Genomic DNA, 26,241 nt, shown 5'->3' with positions numbered 1-26,241 from the left:
AATATCTGATTCCTAAGAAAAAAATTATTATTTATTGGGAGGGGGGAATGCTCACAGGTAGTCTCACAGGGCCCCAGGGACCATTCACGGTGGCTACTCAACCAGCTGAAGTGGACAGTTCAGAGTTTAAGGACCAACAGTGCCTGGGACCACCAGGCATACCCTCAGGCAGTTCTTCAGATTGAAAAAAAAATTTTTTTAATCCATTATATAAGAAAGTAATCTTACAAGCTGATTATGTTCTTTTCTTCATCTTAGAATGTTCTAGCAGACCGAGAGGTCCATCTGCTTCCCCTTCATTTGTTTTTTTCTTATCTTTATTACAGTTGATTATATCATTGTAGAGTTCCCGTCTGTTCTGGTTGTGAGAGAAAACTTTTTTCTTTTGTGAGACAGGATACAGTGAATTTTAAAATGAAGTTATGCTTTAAAACCAAAAAGATTTGGGCCAGAGATGTGGCTCAGTGGTAGAATGCATGCCTTACATAATTGAGGCTTCAGGTTTGATCCTAGATGAGCAACAGTAACACAAACTGAAAATATTTTTAGATCTGTTCCATTAGTGAGTGTGAAATTAAAATTAAACAAGTAATTGTTTCTAATTTTAATCCTATCACTTAAGAAATATTTTTTCTAGAAATCAAATATGAAAGAAATAGTACAGTGATTTTCCCATTAATTTGTTTTTGTTTATTATAGGGGAAACACCTAGCAGTGCTGCGGGGAGGAAGTGGCATATGGTGCCAGGGTTAGGGTCATGAACATAGGGCCTTGCACTTGCTCTCCTGTGTGATAGCTGCCTACCCTTGAAGTCAGAAAATTAAATACTCTTATTTCCACAGCTGTTTCACTCCTACATACTTCTAAAAATGTAATAGTTGTTCACATGAAAAATTTGTGGAACTTTGCTGAACAAAATGTGTGACAAATTTTTTTAGTGTAACTTGGCACCTGGTTTAATGAATTTTATTATTATGGACTGTTTTAAATTATTGCATTAAAAATAGCTAAAGGCTGTTTTCTTCTGGCAGTGTTCAGGTGTGTTTGTGTTTGGGGGCCCACCAATGCCAGGAATGAAACTCCTATATATGCAGAACATGCACTCTAGCCCTTTGAATTCTCTGACTCCACAATTAACATTTTAGAGTTGTTCAGTTGAGTATCTCTAGCCACATGTGACTTGTTTTGTGTTGGGCCACAACCACTGGTCCTCAAGAGCTACTCCCAGCTCTATGCTTAGAAGTTGTTCCTGGCTGTTCTGAAATGATCATATGCAGAGTTGGTGAAGAGTTACATCACCTCATCACCACTGAAGTTCAAGATGCCCCCTCCCATGTCCCTGTGTCTCATCTTATCCACTGACTTGCCCTTAGTTTGGAACACTTAAAATTTAAGAGACATTTTCACCAAAAGTTAAACACCTATTGAAGATAATCCAGTTTTCTTATAATTGAAAGCTGAAAGCTTAAGATATCTAGAATAGATTAAACATGTATGAATAAAAAGAATTAATTAACATTAATTCTTAAATGTTGACAGTATATATAATTACTGTCACTTGGGAAATTTGAAAGTTGTTCACGTGGGGCTGGAAAATTTTTGTAGCACCTATGAATATAATGTAGATGGTGCTTACATCTATTAAATAATTTGAAAAGTATGTTTTAGTATGGTATGTAGTTCAGTGGTAAAGTTCATGTTCTTTTGGTTCAACTCCTGGTATTACATGCATACACTGTTTAACGTATCCAAGATGATCTACACTGTAAAACATCTGAATGTAAATATTCTGATACTTCTTGATGAGGTCTCTTAGAAATTGTAATACTTTAAATTTATATGTGATACTTACAAAGCAATATCTTTATACTTTGTATTTAAATTCACTTACAGATAGCTATGTTTATTGAATTGGAAACACTGGATCAATAAAATTTAAAGTGGAAATGTGTATACATATACTTGATTTATGGGCCATAATCAGCTGTGTACTAAGGTCAGTTGTATACAAAGCAAGTGCCTTAATCCCTGTGCTATCTCTCCAGGGGTATCTTTCCTATTTTATTTCAATGCCAATAAAAACAAAAATTATTAATCAAACTTGTATTTTGGCCAGTATGCTCATTACTGAACATTTGAAGACCTCCTGATACAGTTTTGCTTTGTTATTTTTGTAAAATATTTCATTTTTGACTGGAGAGATACTACAGAGGTAAGGTGCTTGCCTTGTATGCAGCTGGTTAAAACCTCTGCCTTTCCATATGGTCCTCCAAGCATCCACCAAGAGGGATCACAGAACACAGAGTCAGGAGTACGCTCTGAGCACCACCGGCAATGCTTCGAATACAAAACAAACAAAAAGAAACTAGATGTTGTTATAAATGTGTTATTAAACAGTAACCTCTACCTGGAAAGGCAAGGATCATGTCTTACTCATTTTGTTTCCTTAACATGCAACATATGTTTAGAAAAGGTAGGTAACAAGTAAATATTGAAGCAGATAACAAAATTTTTTCATTAATTCTTCTGAACAGACTGGATTATGGACAGAACTTGGAAAAATTGAAAATAACTTCTTAAAGCCACTCCACACAGGACTGAATATGTCAAAAGCACATTATGAAGCAGAAATTAAAAACAGCCAAGAAAATAACCAAGGTTAGTAATGTGCAGGTTCTTTTTCCGTTCTAAAATTAGTCAGTCAGGTTTCAGAACTTGAATTCAAAATAAAGGACTTCATGACTTTATAATTTGTTAGTTTTTTGGGTTTGGGACCACACCCAGCCTTGCTCAGGGCTTACTTACATGTGGCTCTGTACTCAAGGATCACTATTGGTGTAGGGCTAAGGACTCATGATTGCCAAGTTACTTTATTTATAGTTATGAAAATTTTTAGCAGATCTGTGGGCTAATTAACACTAACATTGGATTACCAAAGAATTAAACTGAACCAGGTTCCTTGGTATTGCTGGTGTCTCTAGCCATTCTGTTAGCCTCAGGTAATTGTGTATAAACTGCAAAAAAGAACCTTAGTTAGATCTAGAAGTAATTTTTAAAATAAGCTTTTAAAATCAGTAGTTCTACAATAGTAATCTTATAATTCTCATATAGCTCTGATGCTGTTTCTATAGGCATTGCTAGAAATTTTATTGAATTTGAGTATATAGTGAGAGAAGTTTATTAAATTTTAATATTTGCTATATATGCCAAGATGTTACCTAAAAGATGAATTACATATTTTCATATTCCAAATTTCAATAGCAGTTTTGTTTTTTGTGTAGCTTGACTAAAATTACTGGCACCTTTTATCATAGTGAATGAAAAAAGGAGCTTAAACCTTATTGAAGGTGCCAGAGCGATAGTACAGTGGGTAGGGAACTTGCCTTGTATGTGGCCGACCCAGATTCAATTCCCAGCCCTGAGCCCCACCAAGAGTGATCTCTGAGTACAGAGCCAGGAATAAGCCCTGAGAACTGCTTGGTGTGAGCCCCAAAAAAACTAAAAAATTACTTTTGAAATCTGAGTTGTATTAATGTTTATGTATAATGAATGGTCTTTTTTCTCCTCTTTTTAGAAGTTCAGGAGTGTAAAAATCTTTGCTCTGTAACTGTGGGTGGAGAAGAGATCCCTAATATGCCTCCTGAAATGCAGCTTAAGGTAGAAGGCAGTTTTTCTTAAACTATATCTAGCTGAGTTTCAGGTTTTTTTTTCCCCAAAAGCAGTATTATTAATACCAGATTTTCTTGGCACTGTAGGTTCTGCATTCAGCTCTATACACATTTGATTTGATTGAAAGCGTTCTGGCTCGAGTAGAAGAACTCATTGAAATAAAAACAAAGTTCACCTCTGAAGAAAATATTGGGCTAAAATGAAAGCGTCACTCCCGTAAATAAAAACTAGTAAAATACTGTTTTTTCATTATAAATTATTTGATACCTTTTATGAGTCTTTTTCCTATTCTTGCTAGAAAAGTCAATGTAAATTTTTTCATCTATTTATGTATTAACACATTATGGATCAGTAGTAGTCTTTGGTTTTTAAAAGTTATCTATATGGTAAACAGTGTCCCTATATGTAGTTTAAATACTGATGAAAATCCAAACTAATAATTTCCCTCTCCTTCCTCCCTGCCTCAGGAGTTTAAGGGGGACAGAATTCTAGCCCTACATCTTCAACTATAGTTACAGTATGAAAGCTTGGGGCCAGAACGATGGTACAACAGAACGGGGGCTTGCCTTGCATGTGGCTAACCTGGGTTCAATCCCTGATATCCCATGTGGTCCCCCAGCACTGCCAGGAGTAATTCCTGAGTGCAGAGCCAGGAATAACCCCTGAACATCACTAGTGTCACTCCCCCTCCCTGCAAAAAAAAAAACAATATGAAAACATCTGCAAAAATAATAAATACTAGCTGCCCCTGTGGAAAAGCTATACAATATGTATGACTTTTTCTTTCATTGAAGGGGCTACTTAGAAAATGCTGTATTTTTATTTACTAGTAAGTCAGTCCATCCTAATAAGTTGATCCAACTTAATTTGGATCTTAGGAAATTGTGCTGAGTTTTATTATGTACCAATTTGAAAAGAAATCACCCAGCAAAATCCTGAAAATAAAAACCACTTTTAATTGTATACATTCTACTATAGATTTTTAAAAATCCTTTTTATTTGAACATTATAATTTAACTTACTTAACCATTTCAGTATCCTAAAAGAACATTTGTAATTGGTATTCTAATTTGGATTAAATGACTCACTACTCAGTTTTAGCTTTTGAAGTGTTTTCCAAACAGGACTTTGCTCAATGATATATGCTTTGGTTGTTGACATTCTGTAGCAGATGGTATCTATAAATTGTTTGGAGGTGATCTGGAAGAAAATTGAAATGTGCAACAGTATTCAAAGAAATAAAGTATTTTTAGGGGATCACATCAGCAGTCACCTAGCTTTTCTTTTTTCCTTTGGGGATGGCACACCCAGTGGCGCTCAGGGGTTATTCCTGACTCTGTATTCAGGAATCACTCCTTGCATGGATTGGGGACCGTATGGAACGCTGGGGATTGAACAGGCAAGGCAAATGCATGCAAGGCAAATGCCCTACTTGCTGTATTCTCTCCCCAGCCCTGTAGCTTTTCCTTATTCAAAAAATCTAAGTATCTTTCTAGGTTCTAGATACTAAATGAGATTAGAGTATGAGTTAGTAGAGGAATTACCTGAGTTTTTAGAATAGTAGGAAAATACATCGTTTCTGTCTTTACCTAATTTCAGATGCACAAACTAAAGATCCATATACCATAACAACTGCTTCAATGGAATTTTTTTCCAAGTGCAGAATTAAGAACACTTCTCTCTGCTGTGGGAAGTTGGCACACTTAGGTCAAGCATAAAAAGGTGAACAATTGTGAAGAACCTTCTATAAAACAATATGCCTATACTCTGGCAGTTCACAACTACAGTCTGGTCAATACATACACTATAAACAGCATTTCTCAGCCAAGACCACAGGTAAAAACTATATAAATGAGGGCTACAGCACCAGACCAGGGACAACTGATAGGACAGGAAGGCCACAGAAAGAAAAGGTCAGAAGTGGAGCACTGTAAAAAGGAGAAATGCTGCTTTAGTCTTTGGAGGAAGATTTAAGTAACCGTTTGAGTCTTCAACCCAATGCATAGAGAATTAAATTCACTTTTGGCTCAAGAAGAGTCTTTTTTTTTTTTAATTAGTGAATCACCATGAGTTACAGTTACAAACTTAGGAGCTTTCATGTTTGCATTTTCTTTCCATCCCTCCACCAGTGCCCAGTCCCTCCCACCCTCCCACCCCATCCCCCCAGCCCCCCCCACCCCACCTCTGTGGCAGGGCATTCCCTTTTGATCTCTCTCTCCTTTTGGGTACTGTGGTTTGCAACAGAGGCACTGAGTGGCCATCGTGTTTGGTCTATATTCTATTTTCAGTGCGCATCTCCCATCCCGTGTGGGTCCTCAAACCACATTTTACCTGGTGTTCCCTTCTCTATCTGTGCTGTCCCTTCCTCCAGCGTGTGAGACCAGCTTCCAAGCCTTGGAGCCAACCTCCTGGTACCTATCTCTACTACTCTTGGGTGTTAGTCTCCTATTCTGTTATTTTATATTCCACAGATGAGTGCAATCTTTCTATATCTGTCTCTCTCTTTCTGAAGTTATTTTTAATAGTAGCTATAGAGAGTTAATGAAGATGACTTCAGAGGCTGAGTTCGGGCTTCAGAATGAGTTGTATACTCAAACAGCAATTGAAACAGAGTATTTGTCATTCCTGTTAGAGAGGGTGTGGATCTTTAAATCTAAATTAAGCCTAACTCTTAAACAGTGATATGGCCAGACAGATAGTATAGTGTTAGGGCACTTGCCTTGCACACAGCTCACAGCACATGGGTTCAGTTCCTGGCACCCTGTATGCTTCCCTAAGCCAACCAGGAGTGACCTTTGGTGAAGAGCCAGGAATAAGTCCTGAACACAGCGGGTGTGGCCAAAATACAAACAAACAAAAAATATTACAGTGTCAGGTTGGAGTGACAGTAGTGTGGGTAAGGCACTTGCACTTGCCTTGCACATGGCTGACTCAGTTTCAACTCCTGACACCCCAGATGGTCCCTGGAGTAAGCTCTGGGCACAGCTGGCTGTGGCCCAAAAAACAAAAATAAATCATCTTACATTGTATATAAATATGTCATTTCCCTCAAGTAACTCACCTTAGCTATAGTGCACATAAGATTAATGGCATTTGCTGCGTTATGTACTGGAAGTATCCATAAGTTGCTACCCAGGAATCTGGAAAAATATTCATCAGTTAAAGAAATCATACAACTTACATCTATTATTTTGAAAAATTGGAAAGAAAAGAACCTCTTAATATGCTATTTGCTTACTCGTTTATGTCATTTATGTCCTGCTTTATTCTCACAGAAAATCTGATGTTGGCTTTAGAGCCAGACTGAAAAATGTTCTGGTTTGTCTATTAGAAGCGCCTATAAATTTGCATAAACCCTGAAACTTGTCACAATGATCCAGATTAGCCTTTGGCTTGCGTTTCATTATGACATGTTCATATGCCAAATTTTATCTTTGGCAAAATAAAGCTCACCTTCCTAAAGAAATCAGAGCTCAAATAAAATATAATTTAAGAAAAATAAGTCTATAATGTTATTCTCCCATACCTCTGCTGAATCCTGAACATCAGTTTCCATTCCTCGGGTCCATGGAGTGAAGCAGACAGAACCAAAAAACTATTTTGGTGAGTGTTAATAAACTTCTCAATTTTGGCTAGATATATTTCTTCAGCTAATGTAAAACATTCTTTAGTATCCATCAATAAAAATGCAACTCCTAGAAAAAGTAAATTGTAAAAAAAAAAAATACATCTCAAAATATTTTAAATTCAGTAAAATCAGCAAAAATAGCTACAGATATAGTCATCAATGTCAAAATAGTTCTCTCAAATGACATGTATAAAGGGGTAACTTTATATATCACTAAATATCAAAAAATGATTTTGCATGAATAAGCATTTTTTCCAAGTAAAGATGTGCCTAATTGTAATTCTGATGAACAAATGTAATTATTATTCTTATGAATTAATTGTATCATTAAATATATTAATATAGCAAATAATATCAATGTATTTATATAACAAAAGTTATTGGGGCAGGTACCAGAGTTGAACTTGGGGCTTAACACATGGAAGACTTGCACTCCAGTCTTCTGAGATAGTCTATATATTCAAAGTTAATTTTCCATATTATAATGATATTTAAGTTGGAATAACTAAAGTTAGACTTAAGCCTTTAATAACTCCTTGCAGAACTCTTTCTAATAGAACATAAAATATAAATCAATACACTTAGTAAATAAAGTGGCCAAAGCACAAAATAGGTATTCACAAAAAATGGTTGAGGGGGTCTCCTAAACCACAATGAAGAGAGTTAACATTGAACCACTTGCAACCTGGCAGTCTATTTCCAGATTTTGAAAGTGCTGTTTCTTCGAAGATCTCTGCTAGACTATTTGTAATCCTCCTGATAAAAATCCTTCATGTGGGGCTGGAGCAATAGCACAGTGGATAGGGCATTTGCCTTGCACGTGGCCGACCCGGTTTCGATTCCCAGCATCCCATATGGTCCCCTGAGCACTGACAGGGGTGATTCCTGAGTGCAGAGCCAGGAGTAACCCCTATGCATCGCCAGGTATGACCCCCTCCCCGCCCCCCCTCCCCCCCCCCCCGCAAAAAAATCCTTCATGTAGGTCTCTTCAATCATGTCTGTCTTTCCCAAGAACAGGTAGAACAGGCTGCTTCCCATGTCCTGGCCCTCTCATTCTTAATCTAATTCTTTATTTTGTCCATGACTCACCAAAGTGAGTTTAAAGATTTCAGGAGCAGTATTTGTGACCATAGGGTTCTTTTAGTTTTATATATGCTGTCTCCAGCAAAATGATAAAGATATTCTATGTCCCTTATGGACTTTTACCACTGAATATTGTAGTGTTGGCCTCTGTTAATATAAGCAGTATTCTAATGTCAAAGTATTGATTCTCAAGGAAGTGTGGTCTGGCTATATTTTCATTGTAGTTCCAATGGAAGCAATTTTTATCATTCTCTACTAGATCTCCCCAATTCAATTCTATTTCAGCATCTAAACTAGAATGGACTATATTTTCTAACTAACCATATATACTGCTTCTGCAGCAGTAATGAAGTTTCATACATTTCTCACTCCCAAAAGATGACCACCATAAGCTTATTACTTGGTTACTAAATATTAAATGTAATATTTAATAAATTTAAAATTGGATATATATGTACGTGCATGCACTTGTATGTGTCTGTGTGTGCCTGTGTATAGATACATAGTGGCACATTCCCGGCTCTGTGCTAAGTGATTGTTTCTGGCAGTGCTCAGGAACCATACACAGTTCTGGGGATCAAACCTGTCCAACCACATGCAAAAGACGTGGCTTACCTCCTGTACTTTCTCCAGCCCAGTACCCATATGCTTTTTAAAAAACTTAAAGCTAATATACTGTACCAGAAAGAGAAAATATAACTGATCCATTTTCCACTGAATCTGAGTATCGAACTTTGTGGCCTCGATTTTCTATGGCAGTTGCAACTTCATAATTCTTTAAAAAAAAATCAGAAATACATACTTAACACACACATTAGGTTTTTATAGGTAATAAAAACTTAATAACTTTTTAATGAGACTATTTAAATGCTGGAATGACAGCACAACGGGTAGGGCATTTGCCTTGCACACGGCCAACCTGGGTTCAATTCCCAGCATCCCATATGGTCCCCGAGCACCACCAGGAGTAATTCCTGAGTGCAGAGCCAGGAGTAACCCCTGTGCATCACCAGATGTGACCCAAAAAGAAAAAAAATCATTCAATGTGTTCTTTACAATTAAAAATATGTAGTTCTATTACTAATCTTAGATTTGAAAAATGAGCTGTAAATATATGTTACTTATAGAAATTAGGACACTATTAAAGAACAAAATGATAAGAGCCTGAGTAAACACAAACTTCCTTTTAAAGAACAATTGGACATAGATCCCAGGGGCATTAATCTATATCTGGAAGTTGGAATGGTGTCTTTCTATAACAACTGAGAAAATCATAAAGTGCCAGATACATGATACTGCACAGGAGACCACTCTAATTCTCTAATTCATTTGCTTCATATTGTAATTACTTTTAGTATACTTCCAAATGTCTTAAACTAGATAGAAAACATGTATGAAGATAGAAAACATATGAAGACAACAAAAGGATAGTTGACTTACGTGCTGTATTTCTTTATCACATGAGCAATTTCATCTTTTAACTCAGGACACTAACTTCTTGAGATTTTTGTTTTGGGCCACACCTGGCAATGTTAGGGGTTACTCTTGGCTCTGCACTCAGGACAGTGCTCAGGGGACCATATGGGATTCCAGGGATCGAATCCAAGACACTTTTTTTCCTTTTTGGGTCACACCCAGCGATGCTCAGGTGTTACTCCTGGCTCTGCACTTAGAAATTACTCCTGGCATTGCTCCAGCCCCAAGACACCAACTTCTAAGCAGTTTAAGAGTGTTTCCTGGAGCTGGAGCAGTAGTACAGTACGCAGGGTGCTTGCTTTGCACACGGCCAACCCAGGTTTCATCCCTGGTACCGCATATGGCCCCCAAGCCCCATCAGGAGTGACCCCTAAGAGCAGAGCCAGGAGTAAAGCACTGAGCACCTCCAGGTGTGGCCCAACAAATAAAAAACAAAAATAAAGAGTTTCTTGATTGGTTAAAGTTCAAGATTATTAAGTTTCATTAGCACTGTTAGTACAGTCGTCCTGTTGTTCATCGATTTGCTCAAGTGGGCACCAGTAATGACTCCATTGTGAAACTTGTTGTTTTTAGCATATTGAAAACGCCACGGCAAGCTTGCCAGGCTCAGTCATGTGGGCGGGATACTCTTGGTAGCTTGCCGGGCTCTGTGAGAGGGACGGAGGAATCAAACCCGGGTTGGCCACGTATAAGGTGAATGCCATACCCGTTGTGCTATCGCTCCAGTCCATGTAGATACAAATGCATTAGCTATATTCAATTTAATATTCTGCCTCAGAGCACTTAAAATTTAACTGCCCTGTCTGGAATTATGTATTAAGTATATGCCTCATCTTAAAAAAATATTGTGTGTCACTAAAACAAATCCTGACATACAATTTAACTGTCTTTTACTATGAGCTTTTTCCTGTAGTTTTAAATTTTTACAGTATTTCCAGCAATGGCAGACTAAGTAATTTAGGTAATGCACCTGCTGACAACTAGATTAGCTAGACAATTCTAAAAATGTGTTGAATGTATCACAGAGTTAGCTAGTTTCTAGAAAATTACAAAGCCAGTATCTAAACATAATTTCAAAGATGCATGTCCAGCATTTAGGCCATTTCTTCCCTGAGGGCATCTGCCATTTCAGGAAACAGCAGATGAGAGGCTGAATAGAGCTTTTGACAAAAGTAGAACATCTCTCATAGGGTCTGCAGGCTTGCATCAAACCATTTTAATCCATAAAATTATATTAAGATGATACTAAATTACTCCCAACCACCTTGCAGACGAACTTCCTGGAGCAATCTTTCTCAACCAGATCTCCTCATCTGAATGACAGAATAAAGAAAATAGATGATTTCAACTTTCTCCTAAATAGTATTTTAGATATAGAGGAGACAAGTCTATTTACTTTATACAATTTACTACATACAATAGGTACACCTGGAGGTGCTCAATGCTTTACTCCTGGCTCTGCTCTTGGACATATGGGGGCTGGATAGAGAGTACAGGTGCTTATCTTGCAGGCAGCAGACACAGGTTCGATTCCCAGCATCCCATATGTTCTCCCAGGCCCAGTAGGAGTGATTCCTGAGTGAGAACCAAGGAGTAACCCTGAGCACCACTGAGTGTGGCCCAACTACCCACCCCCCTGCCAAAAACAGATGTATTACTCTTACATTGCCATATTTAACAAATATACAGAACACCTATTTAAATTTGAATTTCAGATAAGTAACAGTAGTTTAAGTATGTCCTATGCTATATTTAGAATATACTTACACTAAATTGTTTATCTGAAACTGAAATGCAAGTACTGTACTTACTTAAATCAGGCAACTATACTTGCATTATTAGGGGTTTGACGGCCAAACTTAAAGCTTTTCTGGAGGAATGGAGGAACAGAACACAATTACAGATCTCAAATTCACTGTATCACTGTCACTGCCATCCCGTTGCTCATCGGATTTGCTTGAGCAGGCACCAGTAATGTCTCCATTATGGGACTTCTTGTTACTGTTTTTGGCATATTGAATACGCCAGGGGTAGTTTGCCAGGCTCTGCTGTGCGGGCAAGATACTCTCGGTAGCTTGCTGGGCTCCAAAAGGGGTGGAGGAATTGAACCCGGATCAGCCAAGTGCAAGGCAAACGCTCTACCCGCTGCACTAATATGTCTCAAATTATTTCTACATATTTTCAAATACAAATTCCAATATACAATAAAAACCAGAGACATTACATGAAAGAGAACTATCAGGAAACATGCAATAGAAATAACCTCATATGGGGATCCATATTGTGAGGCTATCAGATGCACACTTTAAAACAGGCATGTTTACTATTTTCAGGCAAATTAAGAATTTCATTTTCAGGTAGAAATCTTACCAAAAGAGCTGCAAGGGGGCCAAAGTACATGGGTTTAGGTACTTTTCCTTGCTTGCAACCACTTCAGTTCAGTACCTGGTACCACATATGGTCCTTTCAAGCACTATCAGGAATGACCCGTCAGGGTAACACAAAAACAAAACAAAAAACAAGCAAAAACTTGCAAAGAACTACACGGGCCTTGGAAATAACCCAAGTGGAAGAGAACATGTTCAACATGTTCAGGGCTGTGAGTTGGATTCCAAATGCCACATAGCCCTCTGATGAACCTCTAATGAACCCTCATGCCTATGCCAGTCTCACAGGGAGTGTCCTGCCCCCACTAGACACTTCTCCAAAGAGGACATGTGAAAAAAGTGTTCAGAATCACTTGTTAGGGAAATGCAAGTCAAAATGGCAATGACTTATCTCATACCCGTAACAATGACATATCATTTTACTTGTTAAATGAGATTGCTGTCTGATTCATGAAACATTTAATAAAACCACTTAGACCTCTTAAAAATGACATCTCAAAAAGACAAGAAACAATCAGGGATTGTCAGGGATGAGGTGAAAAAAACAACCTCTCACTGTTGATAGAAATGTCATCTGGTTCAGCCTTTATAGGAATCAGTATGAAGACTTCTCATAAAACTAAGAATAGAATTTACCTATGACCCTGTGATCCCACTTCTTAGCATCTATCCCAAGGGCACAAAATAATTAAAAAGAAAACCTTATGCCCACCTATGTATAGTGCAGCATTAAGTGCAACAGCCAGGATATGAAAATAACTCAAGGGGCCAGAGCGATAGCACAGCGGGTAGGGCGTTTGCCTTGCACGCGGCCGACCCCGGTTCGATCCCCAGCATCCCATATGGTCCCCCAAGCACGGCCAGGAGTAATTCCTGAGTGCAAAGCCAGGAGTAACCCCTGAGCATCGCTGGGTGTGACGCGCAAAAAAAAAAAAAAAAAGAACTCAAATGCTCAACAATCAATGAATGGGTAAGTTGTAGTACATAGATATAATGGAATAGACAATGGAATCAAATATAGATAGCAGAAATAAAAAATCTTGTACTTTGCTGCAACTTAAAAGTAACTGGAGGGCATCATGTTAAGTCTGAGAAAAGGGAACAAATACCAGATGATCTCATTCATCTCTCATACAGAGAAACAAAATAAAGGTATAGACAAGATCAAATGAGACTGAGTACATTTGGCCTTAGTTACAAAACTGAGGCAGGTCAGGGTTTACAGGGGAAAAGGTAAGAGGAAGACTAGATATGTGCACAGGGATGGTGACGGAGAATCTTGGCTGGAAGTGATGGTATAGTAGTACTGTTCATTAAAACCATGAAAATAATATTATAGTGTTACAAATAATACAATTTTATTTGTGGTAGTGATGGCATAGTAACTGTTTTAAAAAATCAAAACCATGTAAATAATACTATTGTAGTCATATTACCTGTTGTACCTGTTGTAATTTTTATAATAGAAGCTATAATAAAAATTTTAAAGCATTGACGTTGCTGTATTTTCCCTTTTTTCTGTTTTTTTGGGTTTTGTGTGTGTGTGTGTGTGTGTGTGTGTGTTTACAAACAAGTTTTTAATTTGTTTTGGTTTGGGGCCACACCCCACAGTTCTCAGGGCTCACCCCTGGCTCTGCACCCAGGGATCACTCCTGGTGGTGCTCAAGGGACCAGATGGGGTGCCAGGGATAGAACCCAGGTTGTCCATGTACAAGTACCCTGCCCACTGTGCTATAAATATGGGCCACAAGTTTTAAATACTTATTTCTCAACTTAAACATGTACTACCATTTATTAGATAGTCTCCACCCTGATTCATCTCTCCCACCCTCTTTCCCTCTGATCATTTCAGTTTTATTACTAATGCCCACTGTTTTGTTTTTTAAACCTCTTTGTCCATTAATCTGCTTTGTTTTCTAATATTGTGTACACAGGTGCAATCATCCAAAATCTGTAATTTTCTTAATTAATCACACTTTAAATAATCCCAAATTCTTTGATTTTACTGCAAAACTCTAATCAGAGAAGATATATGCACAACCATGTTCATTGCAGTTCTATTTACAACAGCCAAAACTTAGAAACTCTAGTGTCCAACAACCGATGAAATGGCACTTCAAATGGATATGGTGTGTCCATACTTGATGGGATTCAAAGTAGGAGGCAACCATCCTTAGAGGGAAATATTATATTATTTCAGTTCTGCTTTGAGTCAGGGATTGGGGTTTGGGATTGGGGTTTCGAATTATAGTGGTGGGAAGGTGTAATGGTGGTGGAATTGGTGTTTGAATATTAAATGTAATAAAATATTGTGAACTACTTTATAAAATTTTTTAAAATTAAAAAAATTAAAAATTAAAGATGTGTGTGAATATATATACAAAAATACATACACATATATATGAAACTGGAAGGAGTCATGCTAATAACATAAATCAGAAGGAGAAAGATATGTACTACATGATCTCCACTCTTACATGTGCTATAAAGAAATAATTCAAGGGAGGATCCACAGTGCAGGAGTTAAGGCACATCCCTTACATGAAAACACCCCAGTTTAGTCCCCAGCACCATGTGGTGTCTCAAGCATCACCAAGTGCAGTCCTGGGAGCCTTCAAGCCCAGATAATGCATAGCAATGCAGAGCCTGAGCAGCATGGCATCCTCAGGCTCTCAAATTGAACATTGGCATAGTTGGTCTAGAATTGCCAGGCAAGGTCTCCCTGGGTCTCCTAAATACAGGTTGGGAGTACCCTTCAGTACCCTTCCCATAAAACAATTGTTCAGGCAATGTCCAGTGAAAACAAACCCTTAAATTCTGACCAAAGCACTGAGGCAACCAGTATTTTCCTTTGGAGCTGTTTCCTGTGAGTAGCAGAAAGTTGTATTTTGTTTTTTGATCCAAGCAATTCACAAATTCAGAATATTAACATTAGAGCCATGTTGACATTGTAAATTTTACAGGAAAACTCCTTTATACCTAAGAGTAAATTTCCTTGCCACATAAATTTTAAATTCTCATATTATATAAAATATAAAAATAATTTACATACTGCTGCAGATGAGTGAAAGATCAAAGAATGTAAGAAGAAATAACATTTCCCAGAAACATAACAAAATTAAACATGAGAAATCCCAGTGAAGGATGAAGGCAATCTTAAAATGGCATGTGTTATGGAGTAAAGTGGCTAAAGCCAACAAGGTAAAGTATAGTTCAATGAGGCAATGAAAGAATATTTAAGCTGGATTAGTCTTATTTAAGGTCCATGGATGTAGCTCACTGGTAGAGTACATGTCTTGCATATGAAGCTCTGGGTTCTGTCCCCAGCAACCTCCCACTCCCACCCTCTGCTAATCTTAAAGGTCTTACTCTTCTTTCTCCTTTTTATCATGGAGAAAACATTTCTTGCTGCCTCATTTTAGACATAAGCTGGTATCTGAAAGAATACCTGAAATCTGAAAGAATCAGAAATCAGAAAAAATCTGAAAGAAAATCTGAAAGAATCAGGGAAATGGAAGTATCTTGTCAATCAAGGAGTTAAACGTTATCTATGGGCTTGGGGATATGGCTCAAGTGGGAGAGTAACTGAATTAGATCTATAGAACCCGACCCTTCCTATTCCAAGCTCCACTGGGTATGACTGACCCCAGTGACAACCATAAAAATAAATAAAAATAGCTGTAGGCCAAGGATATGGCTCAGCGGAAGTACGTCTGGATTTGATCCTCAACAACACACACACACACACACACACACAAACACACAAAACAACCCAGTAACTCATTCTGGAACTAGGTAGATAGTTTTGAGGACAAGATCACATGCTTTGCATGGGGAAGGCCCAAGCACTCCATGGTCCTTAGGTATCTTCAGAAGCAACACCTCTGAGCAGAGAGTCAGGCATGGCCCCTGAGAACTGTCAGGCGTGGCCCAAATAACAAACCAAAAACTTGTAGACTGATTCAGGCATTCAACTTCATACTCCCTCCCCTCCAAACTGCAGGAAATAACTCCTCCCAATGATCCTAAAGCCAGACACATCAGTTTGTTGTTTATCTTGTCAAAATATTTTACCATACATATGTACTTGCATTACTGTTACGAAGCCCATTTAGCATCACTATCAGAACACAATTAGAAAAAAACTAGAAAATTTCCAAGGTTCAGAGGTGGTGATTCCCCTGGCTCGAATACTTCTGGAAGCCCCAGCAGACACACCCACAACCCACAGCCACAGCCCCGTGTACTCTGACCCAGTTCTACAGATTCTGGAGTTCCTGGAGTGCACAGCCACATACAATTCCACGATACTGACAGCTCAGTAGGATCACACCATATTATATGGAAAAGTAGCATAGAAGCCAATTAAGCTCAAAACAAACAAAACTGAAAAACCACAGAAGGCTCAATTAGCAATAAAAAAGCTTAGTATATTCTTAGACAATGACTTCAGTGATTCCCTTGTGAAATATAACATTTTTCACAAGTTTCTTTTACTGAAGTATTTTTTTTAATAATTGCATTAGTCACTTTGTTATAACAGCAATATTTTGTGCCTTCTAAGGGGGCAGGCTTGGGATGGATGAAAAACAAAACAGTGGTGGAGGGAAGGTCACACTGGTGGTGGGATTGGTGTTGGAACACAAAGTGCTCATGACAACTGTATTATGAACAACTATAAACCATGGTGTTTAAATATCACTGTCATCCCGTTGCTCATCGATTTGTTCGAGCGGGCATAAGTAACGTCTCTCATTGAGAGACTTATTGTTACTGTTTTTGGCATATCCAATACACACAGGTAGCTTGCCAGGCTCTGCCTCGAGAGCTCGATACTCTCGGTAGCTTGCCGGGCTCTCTGAGAGGGGCAGAGGAATCGAACTCAGGTCGGTCGCGTGAAAGGCAACCGCCCAACCGCTGTGCTAAATTCCAAGGTTCATATTTAGGAAAATATGATTTAAAAAAGAATTCAGTAAGGTTTATAATCATTATCTTTAAAATACATTCAAGATAAAGATTAATATATAATGTTCTATCAATTTTATTTTGGTCTTTATTATGGGCGGGGTGAGCGGCAGGTGGCGGCAATACCTTATAGTGCCTAGGACTGACTCCTGGCTCTGCATTCAGGGATTACTCTTGAAGGAGATCAGGGTGCTGGGGATCAAATGAATGTTGTTGTTGTTGTTGTTTAAAAAAAAAAAATCAACGAATGGCCTAATGCCTCTTTACCTTAAGAGATGAGCTAATGATAATTGTGGTTGTCCATTTTATTTTCTCTTTTCCACTACTATCAGCCATGTTTTCCTTGGATTAAACAGTTGCTAATTATGTCACAATCTGAGAAAAGAGCAAAAAGGACACATAGAAATGCTTGTTTGATGAACAATTACAGAAATAAAACCATAGTATTAAAACAATCTAAAGAATATCTGAAAGTCAAAATCTGACACAAGTGGTTTTATATATTAAGTTTATTCATTACTATCTTTCCTATTAACAACTACTAAAAATAACATTTTTAGGCCAGAAAGTACAGAGGGTAGGATGCTTGCCTTGCATGTGGATGACCTTTGATCCCTGGCTTCGCATATGGTCCCTGAAGCACAACCAGGAGTAATTCCTGAATGCAGAGTCAGAGTAACCCCAGAGTATCTCCAGGTGTGGCACCCAAACAAACAAACATAGCAATTGAAATTTCAGGGCATTAACGACGAATGGAAGATGGGGTGGGGGGGTAGTGGTGATGGGGGAGAGAAGATAATTCAGGTGGTCCAAGCACATGTCCAATATGTAAGCGATCCTAAATTCTATGCCAACACCACATGATCCCCAAGCACCATTGGGTATTGCGCTGATGGCCAGTGAACCATCAAGCCCGTATCACTGGGGTCACTAGAAGAGGCCACAGGCCGTCTACCTGCAGTGTTTTCCAGGACTACAATCACATTTTCCTTTCCTTGATTTATTGTTTTGCATCACTGAAGCATTCTATAATACACTGAAAAAAGGAATACAATGCAAAAACATTATTATATACATATATGGAAAAAATTTTAATAGGATATAAACACTTTGTGTTTATATATATGTATATATATGTGTGTGTGTATATATATATACACACACACACATACACACATACACACACACACCTTTACCTACTTTCAGCAGTTCTTGTTCAGAGTGATAATTTCCAATTCTCATTGTCATAGTGGTTCCTTCTTGTGGTAAGCTTCTACTGTCCTTGGGTAATAATCTCATAGTATTTTTTTTTACCCTACAAATGAATGCTATCATTCTATGCCTGTCTCTCTCCTTCTGACTTATTTCACTTAGCATGGTACTCTCCATGTCCATCCATTTATAAGCAAATTTCATGACTTCATTTTTCCTGGTGGCTGTGTAGTATAGATGTACCATAGCTTCTTTATCCAGTTGTCTGTTCTTGGGCACTAAGGTTGTTCACAATGTATTCTGAGTAAATATTTTTCCTACTCATGCCGAGTACTCAGTGGGTATCCATAGGAAAATGTTTTATAATATTTAATGTTCATACTCCTTTTTTTAATTGAATCACCATGAGATAGAGCTACAAAGCTGTATGAGTTCCAATCATACAATGATCGAACACCCATCCCTCCACCAGTGCACATTTTTCACCACCAATGTCATCAGTATCCCCCCACCTTCTGCTTCCTCGCCCTGCCTCTATGGCAGACAATATTCCCCATACTCTCTCTATACTTTTGGGCATTATGGTTTGCAATATAGATACTGAGAGGCTATCACGTTTGGTCTTTATCTACTTTCAGCACACATATCCCATCCCAAACGATTCCTCCAACCATCACTGACTTAGTGATCCCTGTTCTATTCTAGCTGTCTTCTCCCCCAGCTCATAAGACAGGCTTCCGACTATGGAGCAATATTCCATTGTGTCTATTGTGTGTCCATTGTGCCCTTGTGTCTACTGTCCTTGGGTGTCAGTCTCTGCACTGCACTGTAGCACTGTGCTCCTGTTGTTCATCGATTTGCTTGAGCAGGCACCAGTAACATCTCCATTGTGTGACTTGTTACTGTTTTGGGCATACTGAACACACCACAGGTAGCTTGCCAGAATCTGATGTGCAGGCGGGATACTCTCTGTAGCTTGCTGGGCAATCTGAGAGGGACAGAGAAATCAAACCCGGGTCGGCCACATGCAAGCCCTACCCGCTGTGCTATCGCTCCAGTCCAAGGTGTCAGTCTCATATTCTGTCACTGTCACTGTCATCCCGTTGCTCATCGATTTGTTCGAGTGGGCACCAGTAATGTCTCTCATTGAGAGACTTATTGTTACTGTTTTTGGCATATTCAATATGCCATGGGTAGCTTGTCAGGCTCTGCCGTGCGGGCACGATACTCTCAGTAGCTTGCCGGGCTCTCCAAGAGGGGCGGAGGAATCGAACACAGGTCGGCCGCAAGAAAGGCAAATGCCCTACCGCTGTGCTATCATTCCAGCCCTATATTGGAGTCTCATATTATGTTATTTTATATTCCATAATATAAAAGGAGTGCAGTTCTTCAGTGTCTGAGAACAGATGACTGATAAAAGAAACTTTGGTACATCTATACAATGGAATACTAAGTAGCTGTTAGGAAAACTGAAGTCATGAAATTTGCTTATAAGTGGATGGTCATGGAGAGTATCATGCTAAGTGAAATGAACAGAAAGAGAGGTTCCTACTCTTAACAATTTTTGCAACTATTGGGTATTTCATTTTTATGTTTATTTAATTTTGTTTGTATTTTAGGTGCATTTTTCTTATGCTTGCTATCTCTTCAAATTATGGTTTTATAATTCTTTAGCATCCTTGTAATTTTTGTTGTTGAAAGCCATACATGATATAGTGGGAATGGGGAGTGGAAGCATTCTCAAGTGCTATGATTAGATTTCAGTCTTTCAGTGAGCCATTACCCTAAAACTATGAACTTACCAAGCACTTCTATTTTTCCCGAGATTAATCCCCTAATCATAATCATAGGGGAAACTAGGTATAGAGTCTGTGAGATTACTCTTTGCTATTATCTCAAATTTTCTGTATATCCCAAACTGCTCTCAAAATAGCAATTTTAAAAAATCATTCCTTTCCTTCAAGACTCACTAGAAATCCTGCTTCCTGCAAGAAATTACCCCTCATCCTCTCAAACCAACGAGACCTGTCCTTCCTCAGAACTCTTTACAATATTTCTGTTAACCACTTAACTCTATTTTGTCCAAGGGTTATAATCAGAAACACCTTTCATCCCCCTATCAAGTCATAAGGTTTCTTAATGCCAACTGAAGTCACGTTTTCTGTGTTACTTCCATACAAAATTCATAAAGCAAACTTTAGAAACCAAGGAACCTGAATATTCCAAGTCACTGTCAGTGATGCTTGGTGACTCCTGAGGTGGTTGTATTTTCCTTTTGAACAACTCTAATAATTAGAACCATCTTCCTGCTGGGCTGGAACCAGCTGCTCTATAATTTCCTCATTTGCTGCATGAGTGAATGAATGAATGACAAGTTAACTGGTTTCAGAGAGCCAGGACACCTTGGGTTTTTACTGAATCCTCCGCCCGTAGCCCCGACAGCGCGGAAACACTGCAAATCAGGGCTTTGTAAGGAGTGCACAAGAGGCTGTGGGTGAAGTCAGGGGGGCAACGGGCAGCACTTTGTTTCTCCCCATAAATTCCTGTACAGCTAATGAAAATCTGTCCCATAACACTCTCACGTAACATATACAGCTAGTTATTTCAACTTCACACCCCCCTGTGCAGGTTTTATAGGCATTTTAGGGGCCACATCCAGCTGTGCTCAGGGCTAACTCCTGGCGAGCACCGGGAACCGTTATTATACGGGGTGCCAGGGATCGAACCCAGTGCCTCACACGTGCTACTCTCGCTCCAGCCCTAGAAACATTTTAAAGTAACTTAAAGCTGGAAGAGAAGGAATTTAATGCGCCAATAAGAGGGATAGGATTGGGGGTGAACGGTTCCCCTAGGCTAGGAAGGCACCCGGAAACGGAGAGCTGAGCAGCGTGGGGGGCCCTCATGGGGCTGCATCTCCCCCACCAATGAAGTCGGGGCCCCGCTGGTGAGTCGGCGCACACCCCGCCACTTCGCACCCACTGGGAAACCCCCCAAACCCAAGTAGGTGGGCCCTTGTCTTCGCGGCTTTGGTGGCATTGGTCTGGCGCAGTTCCTCCCCATCACCTTCCCTGAGAGGACCGGGGTGCCGGGTCCCCTTACCTCCCGGCGTCCGAGGGGTGAGGACTGGTCTGGGGGAAGACTCTAGAAACACCTCCAAAACAAACAGGTGGCGGGGAGGTCGGCTCCCTAGAGGCGGGAGGCTTAGAGTGAGGAAACCCCTTCCCGACACGATTCCCGGGGGGGAGGGCAGGGGGAGAGTCTCCGGGCGCCTCTCGGCAGGTGACACCGCTCTGAGGTGAAGACCCGAGGTACGCGGTACGGTGGAGGAGAGTTACTCTGGCAAGAAAAAACGAGCAAAATTAGGGCATGGGGCAGGGGGGAGAAGGGAGAAAAATTAAGAATAAAAGCATTAAGAGCCAAGTTTTCCACAGCCTCGACTCCCAGGCTGCAAACGTACCCGAGCAGCAGATTCTGGGAACCACGAAGGATGCTTCCTGATGGTTCCAGAAAATTCCGCCTGCGCAGTCTGATTCTACAGCCAGATTCTGTACCCACCGCGCATGCGCGCACTGCTACGCACTTGGGCTTTTGCGCAGCCGTAGATGCGTTGATCCAGGCCCCGGGTTTTCCGCTTTAAATGCCCCTAAAATGAGACGATTAAGAGGTAGTGATGATCTGGTGGTGTTTCTGGTTTGTTTTTTGTTTTTATATTTTTTTCCCCTCTCTCTTCTGTTAGACTTCGTTGCTTGGGGTTGATTTTTCATGGCTTTCTAAAAATGTAGGCTCAGGGGCTGGAGAGAGAGCACAGTGGGTAGGGCAGTTGCCTTGCACTGCAGCCGATCTGGGTTCGATTCCCAGCATCCCATATGGTCCCCTGAACACCGCCAGGAGTGATTCCTGAGTACAGAGCCAGAGGTAACCCCTGTGCAATGGCCGGGTGTGACCCAAAAAGGAAAAAAAAAGTAGCCCCAGTTTTTGCTGATGTTCATTAGTACTATTATGACACAAAGTCACAACAACCTCTTTATCCAAATTATAAAAAAAGAAAAGGAGTTACATGTTTACAGCAGTCATAAACATAACAAACACAGACCTGGGTGTTTATCCATTAAGATCCCTTTTTTTTTTTCCAAGATCCTGGGAGCCCAACAAATTACTAGGTTGTGGGATCATGGTTGTGAAAAAATGTTAAAGAAAGAAAGGTAAAACTACTGTGTTACCATAATCAAAACAGCATGGTACTGGTCCAAAGGCAGATCTGTAGACCAATGGAACAGGGTGGAATATCCCTACATATAATCCCAATTGTATGAACATCTAATCCTTGATAAGGGAGCAAGAAATGTGAAGTGGAGCAAAGAAAGCCTCTTCAACAAATGGTGCTGGCATAACTGGACAACCACTTGTAAAAAAATGGGTTTAGATCTCGACCTATCACCATGCACAAAATTCAGATCAAAATGTATTAAAGACCACAACATCAGACCAAAATCCATAAGGTACATTGAAGACAAGATTGGCAAAACTCTCCACGGCATTGAAGCTAATGGTATCTTCAAAGATGACATGCCACTGACCAACCAAGTAGATATAGAGATAAACAAATGAAACTATATTAAACTAAGAAGCTTCTGCACCGCAAAAGATACAGTGACCGTCGGCGCACTTGTGAGCTGAGGCTGAGGTGGGGCATGGCGGCGCCCACGGCCCTGTGAAAGCATAGAGGCTGTGGGGCCCGCCGTGCGCCGGCGGCCCTGACATGGGCACCAGCGGCTCCAAAGCTCGGGGCCTGTGGCCCTTCGCTTTGGCAGCAGGGGTTGGCAGCCTGGAGGCAGCGGTCACTGAGCAGGCTTTGGTGCAACCGCGAAGCTGAGTCGTGCCCCCATTCGTATTCACGCCCCGAGGCTCCTTGTTCTATGAGGATGGGGATTTGGCTCATGAGCTCTATGAGGAGACAATCGTCACCAAGAATGGGCAGAAGCAGGCCAAGCTGAGGCGGGTGCATAAGAACTTGATTCCTCAGGGCATCGCGAAGTTGGATACACCCCGCATCCACGTGGATTTTCCTGTGATCCTCTATAAAGTGTGAGCCTGGGGTGGGGGGTGGCAAGAACAAGTTTCCCCTGTCCCAACAAGAACCCCCCAGGCTCAAGTGTGGTTTCCATTAAGAAACCTAGGCTGGGGCTACAACCCTGAATAAACTCCACTGGCCTGGAACCTTCAGCTATGAGCGGGATGGTCCTGCAGTATTGGTTGGGTGTGGGTTTCTGTGCGGAAGAGGTGGCTGGCATGGGCTACTGGTAGAATTATCAGCTCACCTTCCCCAGCAATCCCTGCAAGGAGCATGGTAGGGCTGATGAAAAATACCTGGTTCCTGGGCCCTTGCCTCGCCTGCTTTCTTTCAAATTTGCCTAGGGTCCAGCCCTGCTAGGGGCTACAGCACTTTACAGGCAAGGTCTGCCTTCTCCCAGCCCCTGGCTGTGGGAGCTGTATGCAAGTGGGAATTTCCTTTCCCTTGCTTTCCTTACCCCTTTGGCAGACCGTTTCAGCCGTTTGCTACCTCGATTCCTCCTGTGATGGCCAGATGCCGGAGACAGTGCAAGCTTGATTTTGCCTGTCTGCCTGCCTGTTCCCACCTCCAGATGGAGGGACAGTTTACTGGCTGTAAAAGGAGTAGAGACTATTGTGGAAGAGACTTTCTCCCACCAGGCCAGGGCTGTGGGTGCCCGTGCCTGTGGAGCGCTGCCCCAGCCCATCTACTCTGACCCACTTTGCGCCAGGTCTTCACCTCCCCTCCCCCCCAAACACCCTACCCCTGTTGGCAGGAGACCATCTACCACCCTGTGAAAGAAAGCACCCTAAGATTGATGCCAGTAACACTGAGGAGCCCACCACTCCTTCCTCTACAGTCTCCCCACCCCTTCAGGATCAGTCAAGGAAAAGTTCTGCAGTCTCTGGGTAAGGACAGAAAGGACAGAACAACCATAAACGGATACTTCAAATGTGAAAGTTTGTAAATAGTCTAGTCCATGATGTTGTTGGGGCAGAGTCTGATTTCTACATTGAAATGGCTTATATATATATATATGTATATATGTATATATATGATTTCCTTATTGTGCAAGATCTGTGCTTTAAGAGTGTGGAAAGTGGCTTGGTGAGGGTGTCCCCCTACCTAGGAAGACTGTTGTGTTCTATGTTCAGTTTCAATAAATGATTTGTAGACCCTGCAAAAAAAAAATACAGTGACTAAAATACAAGGACAAAGACAACCTACGGAATGGGAAAGAATATTCACTCAATACCCATCAGATAAGAGGTTGATATCAAAGATATACAAGGTACTGGTTGGAATCTGCAAGAAGAAAACACCTAATCCCATCAAAAATGAGGCAATGAAGTGAACAGAAATTTTCTCAAGAAAGAAATACGAATGGCAAAAAGGCACATGAAAAAATGCTCTTCATCACTAATCATCAGAGAGATGCAGATCAAAACAACCATGAGATATCACCTCACACCACAGAGACTGGCACACATCCAAAAGAACAAAAGCAACCACTGTCGGCGTGGATGTGGGGAGAAAGGGACCCTCTTACACTGCTTGTGGGAATGCCAACTTGTTCAGCCCTTTTGTAAAACAGTATGGTCACTTCTCAAAAAATTAGAAATTGAGCTCTCATTTGACCCAGCAATACCACTCCTGGGAATATATCCCGGAGAGGCAAAAAAGTACAGTCAAAATGACATCTGCACTCGAATGTTCATTGCAGCACTGTTTACAATAGCCAGAATCTGGAAAAAACCCGAGTGCCCGAGAACAGATGACTGGTTTAAGTAACTTTGGTACATCTACACAATGGAACACTATGCTGCTTTTAGAAAAGATGAAGTCATGACCTTTGCATATAAGTGGATCAACATGGAAAGTATCATGCTAAGTGAAATGAATCAGAAAGAAAGAGACAGACATAGAAAGATTGCACTCATCTGTGGAATATAAAATAACAGAATAGGAGACTAACACCGAAGAATAGTAGAGATAAGTACCAGGAGGTTGGCTCCAAGGCTTGGAAGCTGGTCTCACACGCTGGAGGAAGGGACAGCTCAGAATGAGAAGGGAACACCAGGTAAAGTGTGGTTTGAGGACCCGCACGGGATGGGAGATGCACACTGAAAATAGAATATAGACCAAACACGATGGCCACTCAGTGCCTCTGTTGCAAACCACAGTACCCCAAAGGAGAGAGAGATCAAAAGGGAATGCCCTGCCACAGAGGTGGGGTGGGGTGGGGGGGATAGGGTGGGAGGGTGGGAGGGATACTGGGAACACTGGTGGAGGGAACTGGGCACTGGTGGAGAGATGTAAACAAAATGCAAACATGAAAGCTCCTAAGTTTGTAACTGTAACTCATGGTGATTCACTAATTAAAAAATAAAAAACTACTGTATTACCTAAAGCCTAATGGTTTGATATATCTTTATTTTTAAATTTATATTTATTGAGGGGGGGAGGCGTGTGTGTGTGTGTGTGTGTGTGTGTGCGCGCGCGCGCGCGCGCGTCCTCCTGCAATTGTTGGCCAGTCAGGCTGCCACTCAATGGTTCTGTTGGGCTCTGTCTTGCTGCTGACCTCCCAGTCGGGCTCTGGTAATAATATGATGAATAGCACCAATGTACTTCTTCTGTTTTTACTGAAATTCTTAGTTTTATTACGTTTAAGCTGGAACTAATTTATCTCGAGCTTCTTCTGTCTCCAGGATAACTAATTTGTCTGATGGGTATTTGCTGGAAACAAATATTTAACAACTAACTCTGCAAAC

The 26,241-nt window shown here is 40.5% G+C and overlaps 1 protein-coding gene and 1 pseudogene across 1 annotated transcript in view; both read left to right on the top strand.

The window, feature by feature from the left end:
* GLMN (glomulin, FKBP associated protein) overlaps window positions 1-13,735 on the top strand; it is a 47,122-nt gene extending 33,387 nt beyond the window's left edge. The window contains exons 17-19 of the mRNA XM_055138509.1: window positions 2,535-2,658; window positions 3,575-3,657; window positions 3,756-13,735. Of these exons, the coding sequence (XP_054994484.1) occupies window positions 2,535-2,658; window positions 3,575-3,657; window positions 3,756-3,872 (324 nt within the window). The 3' untranslated portion in view covers window positions 3,873-13,735. The remainder of the gene's footprint in view (window positions 1-2,534; window positions 2,659-3,574; window positions 3,658-3,755) is intronic.
* A 9,444-nt stretch (window positions 13,736-23,179) lies between these two features.
* Window positions 23,180-23,509, top strand: LOC101550116 (tumor suppressor candidate 2-like; annotated as a pseudogene).
* Window positions 23,510-26,241: the final 2,732 nt, after the last annotated feature.

This window comes from Sorex araneus, chromosome 5, assembly GCF_027595985.1.
Source record: "Sorex araneus isolate mSorAra2 chromosome 5, mSorAra2.pri, whole genome shotgun sequence".
Lineage (NCBI taxonomy): Eukaryota > Metazoa > Chordata > Mammalia > Eulipotyphla > Soricidae > Sorex > Sorex araneus.
The sequence above is the reverse complement of the archived record's forward strand: the minus strand, read 5'-3'. Positions and strand labels throughout refer to the sequence as shown.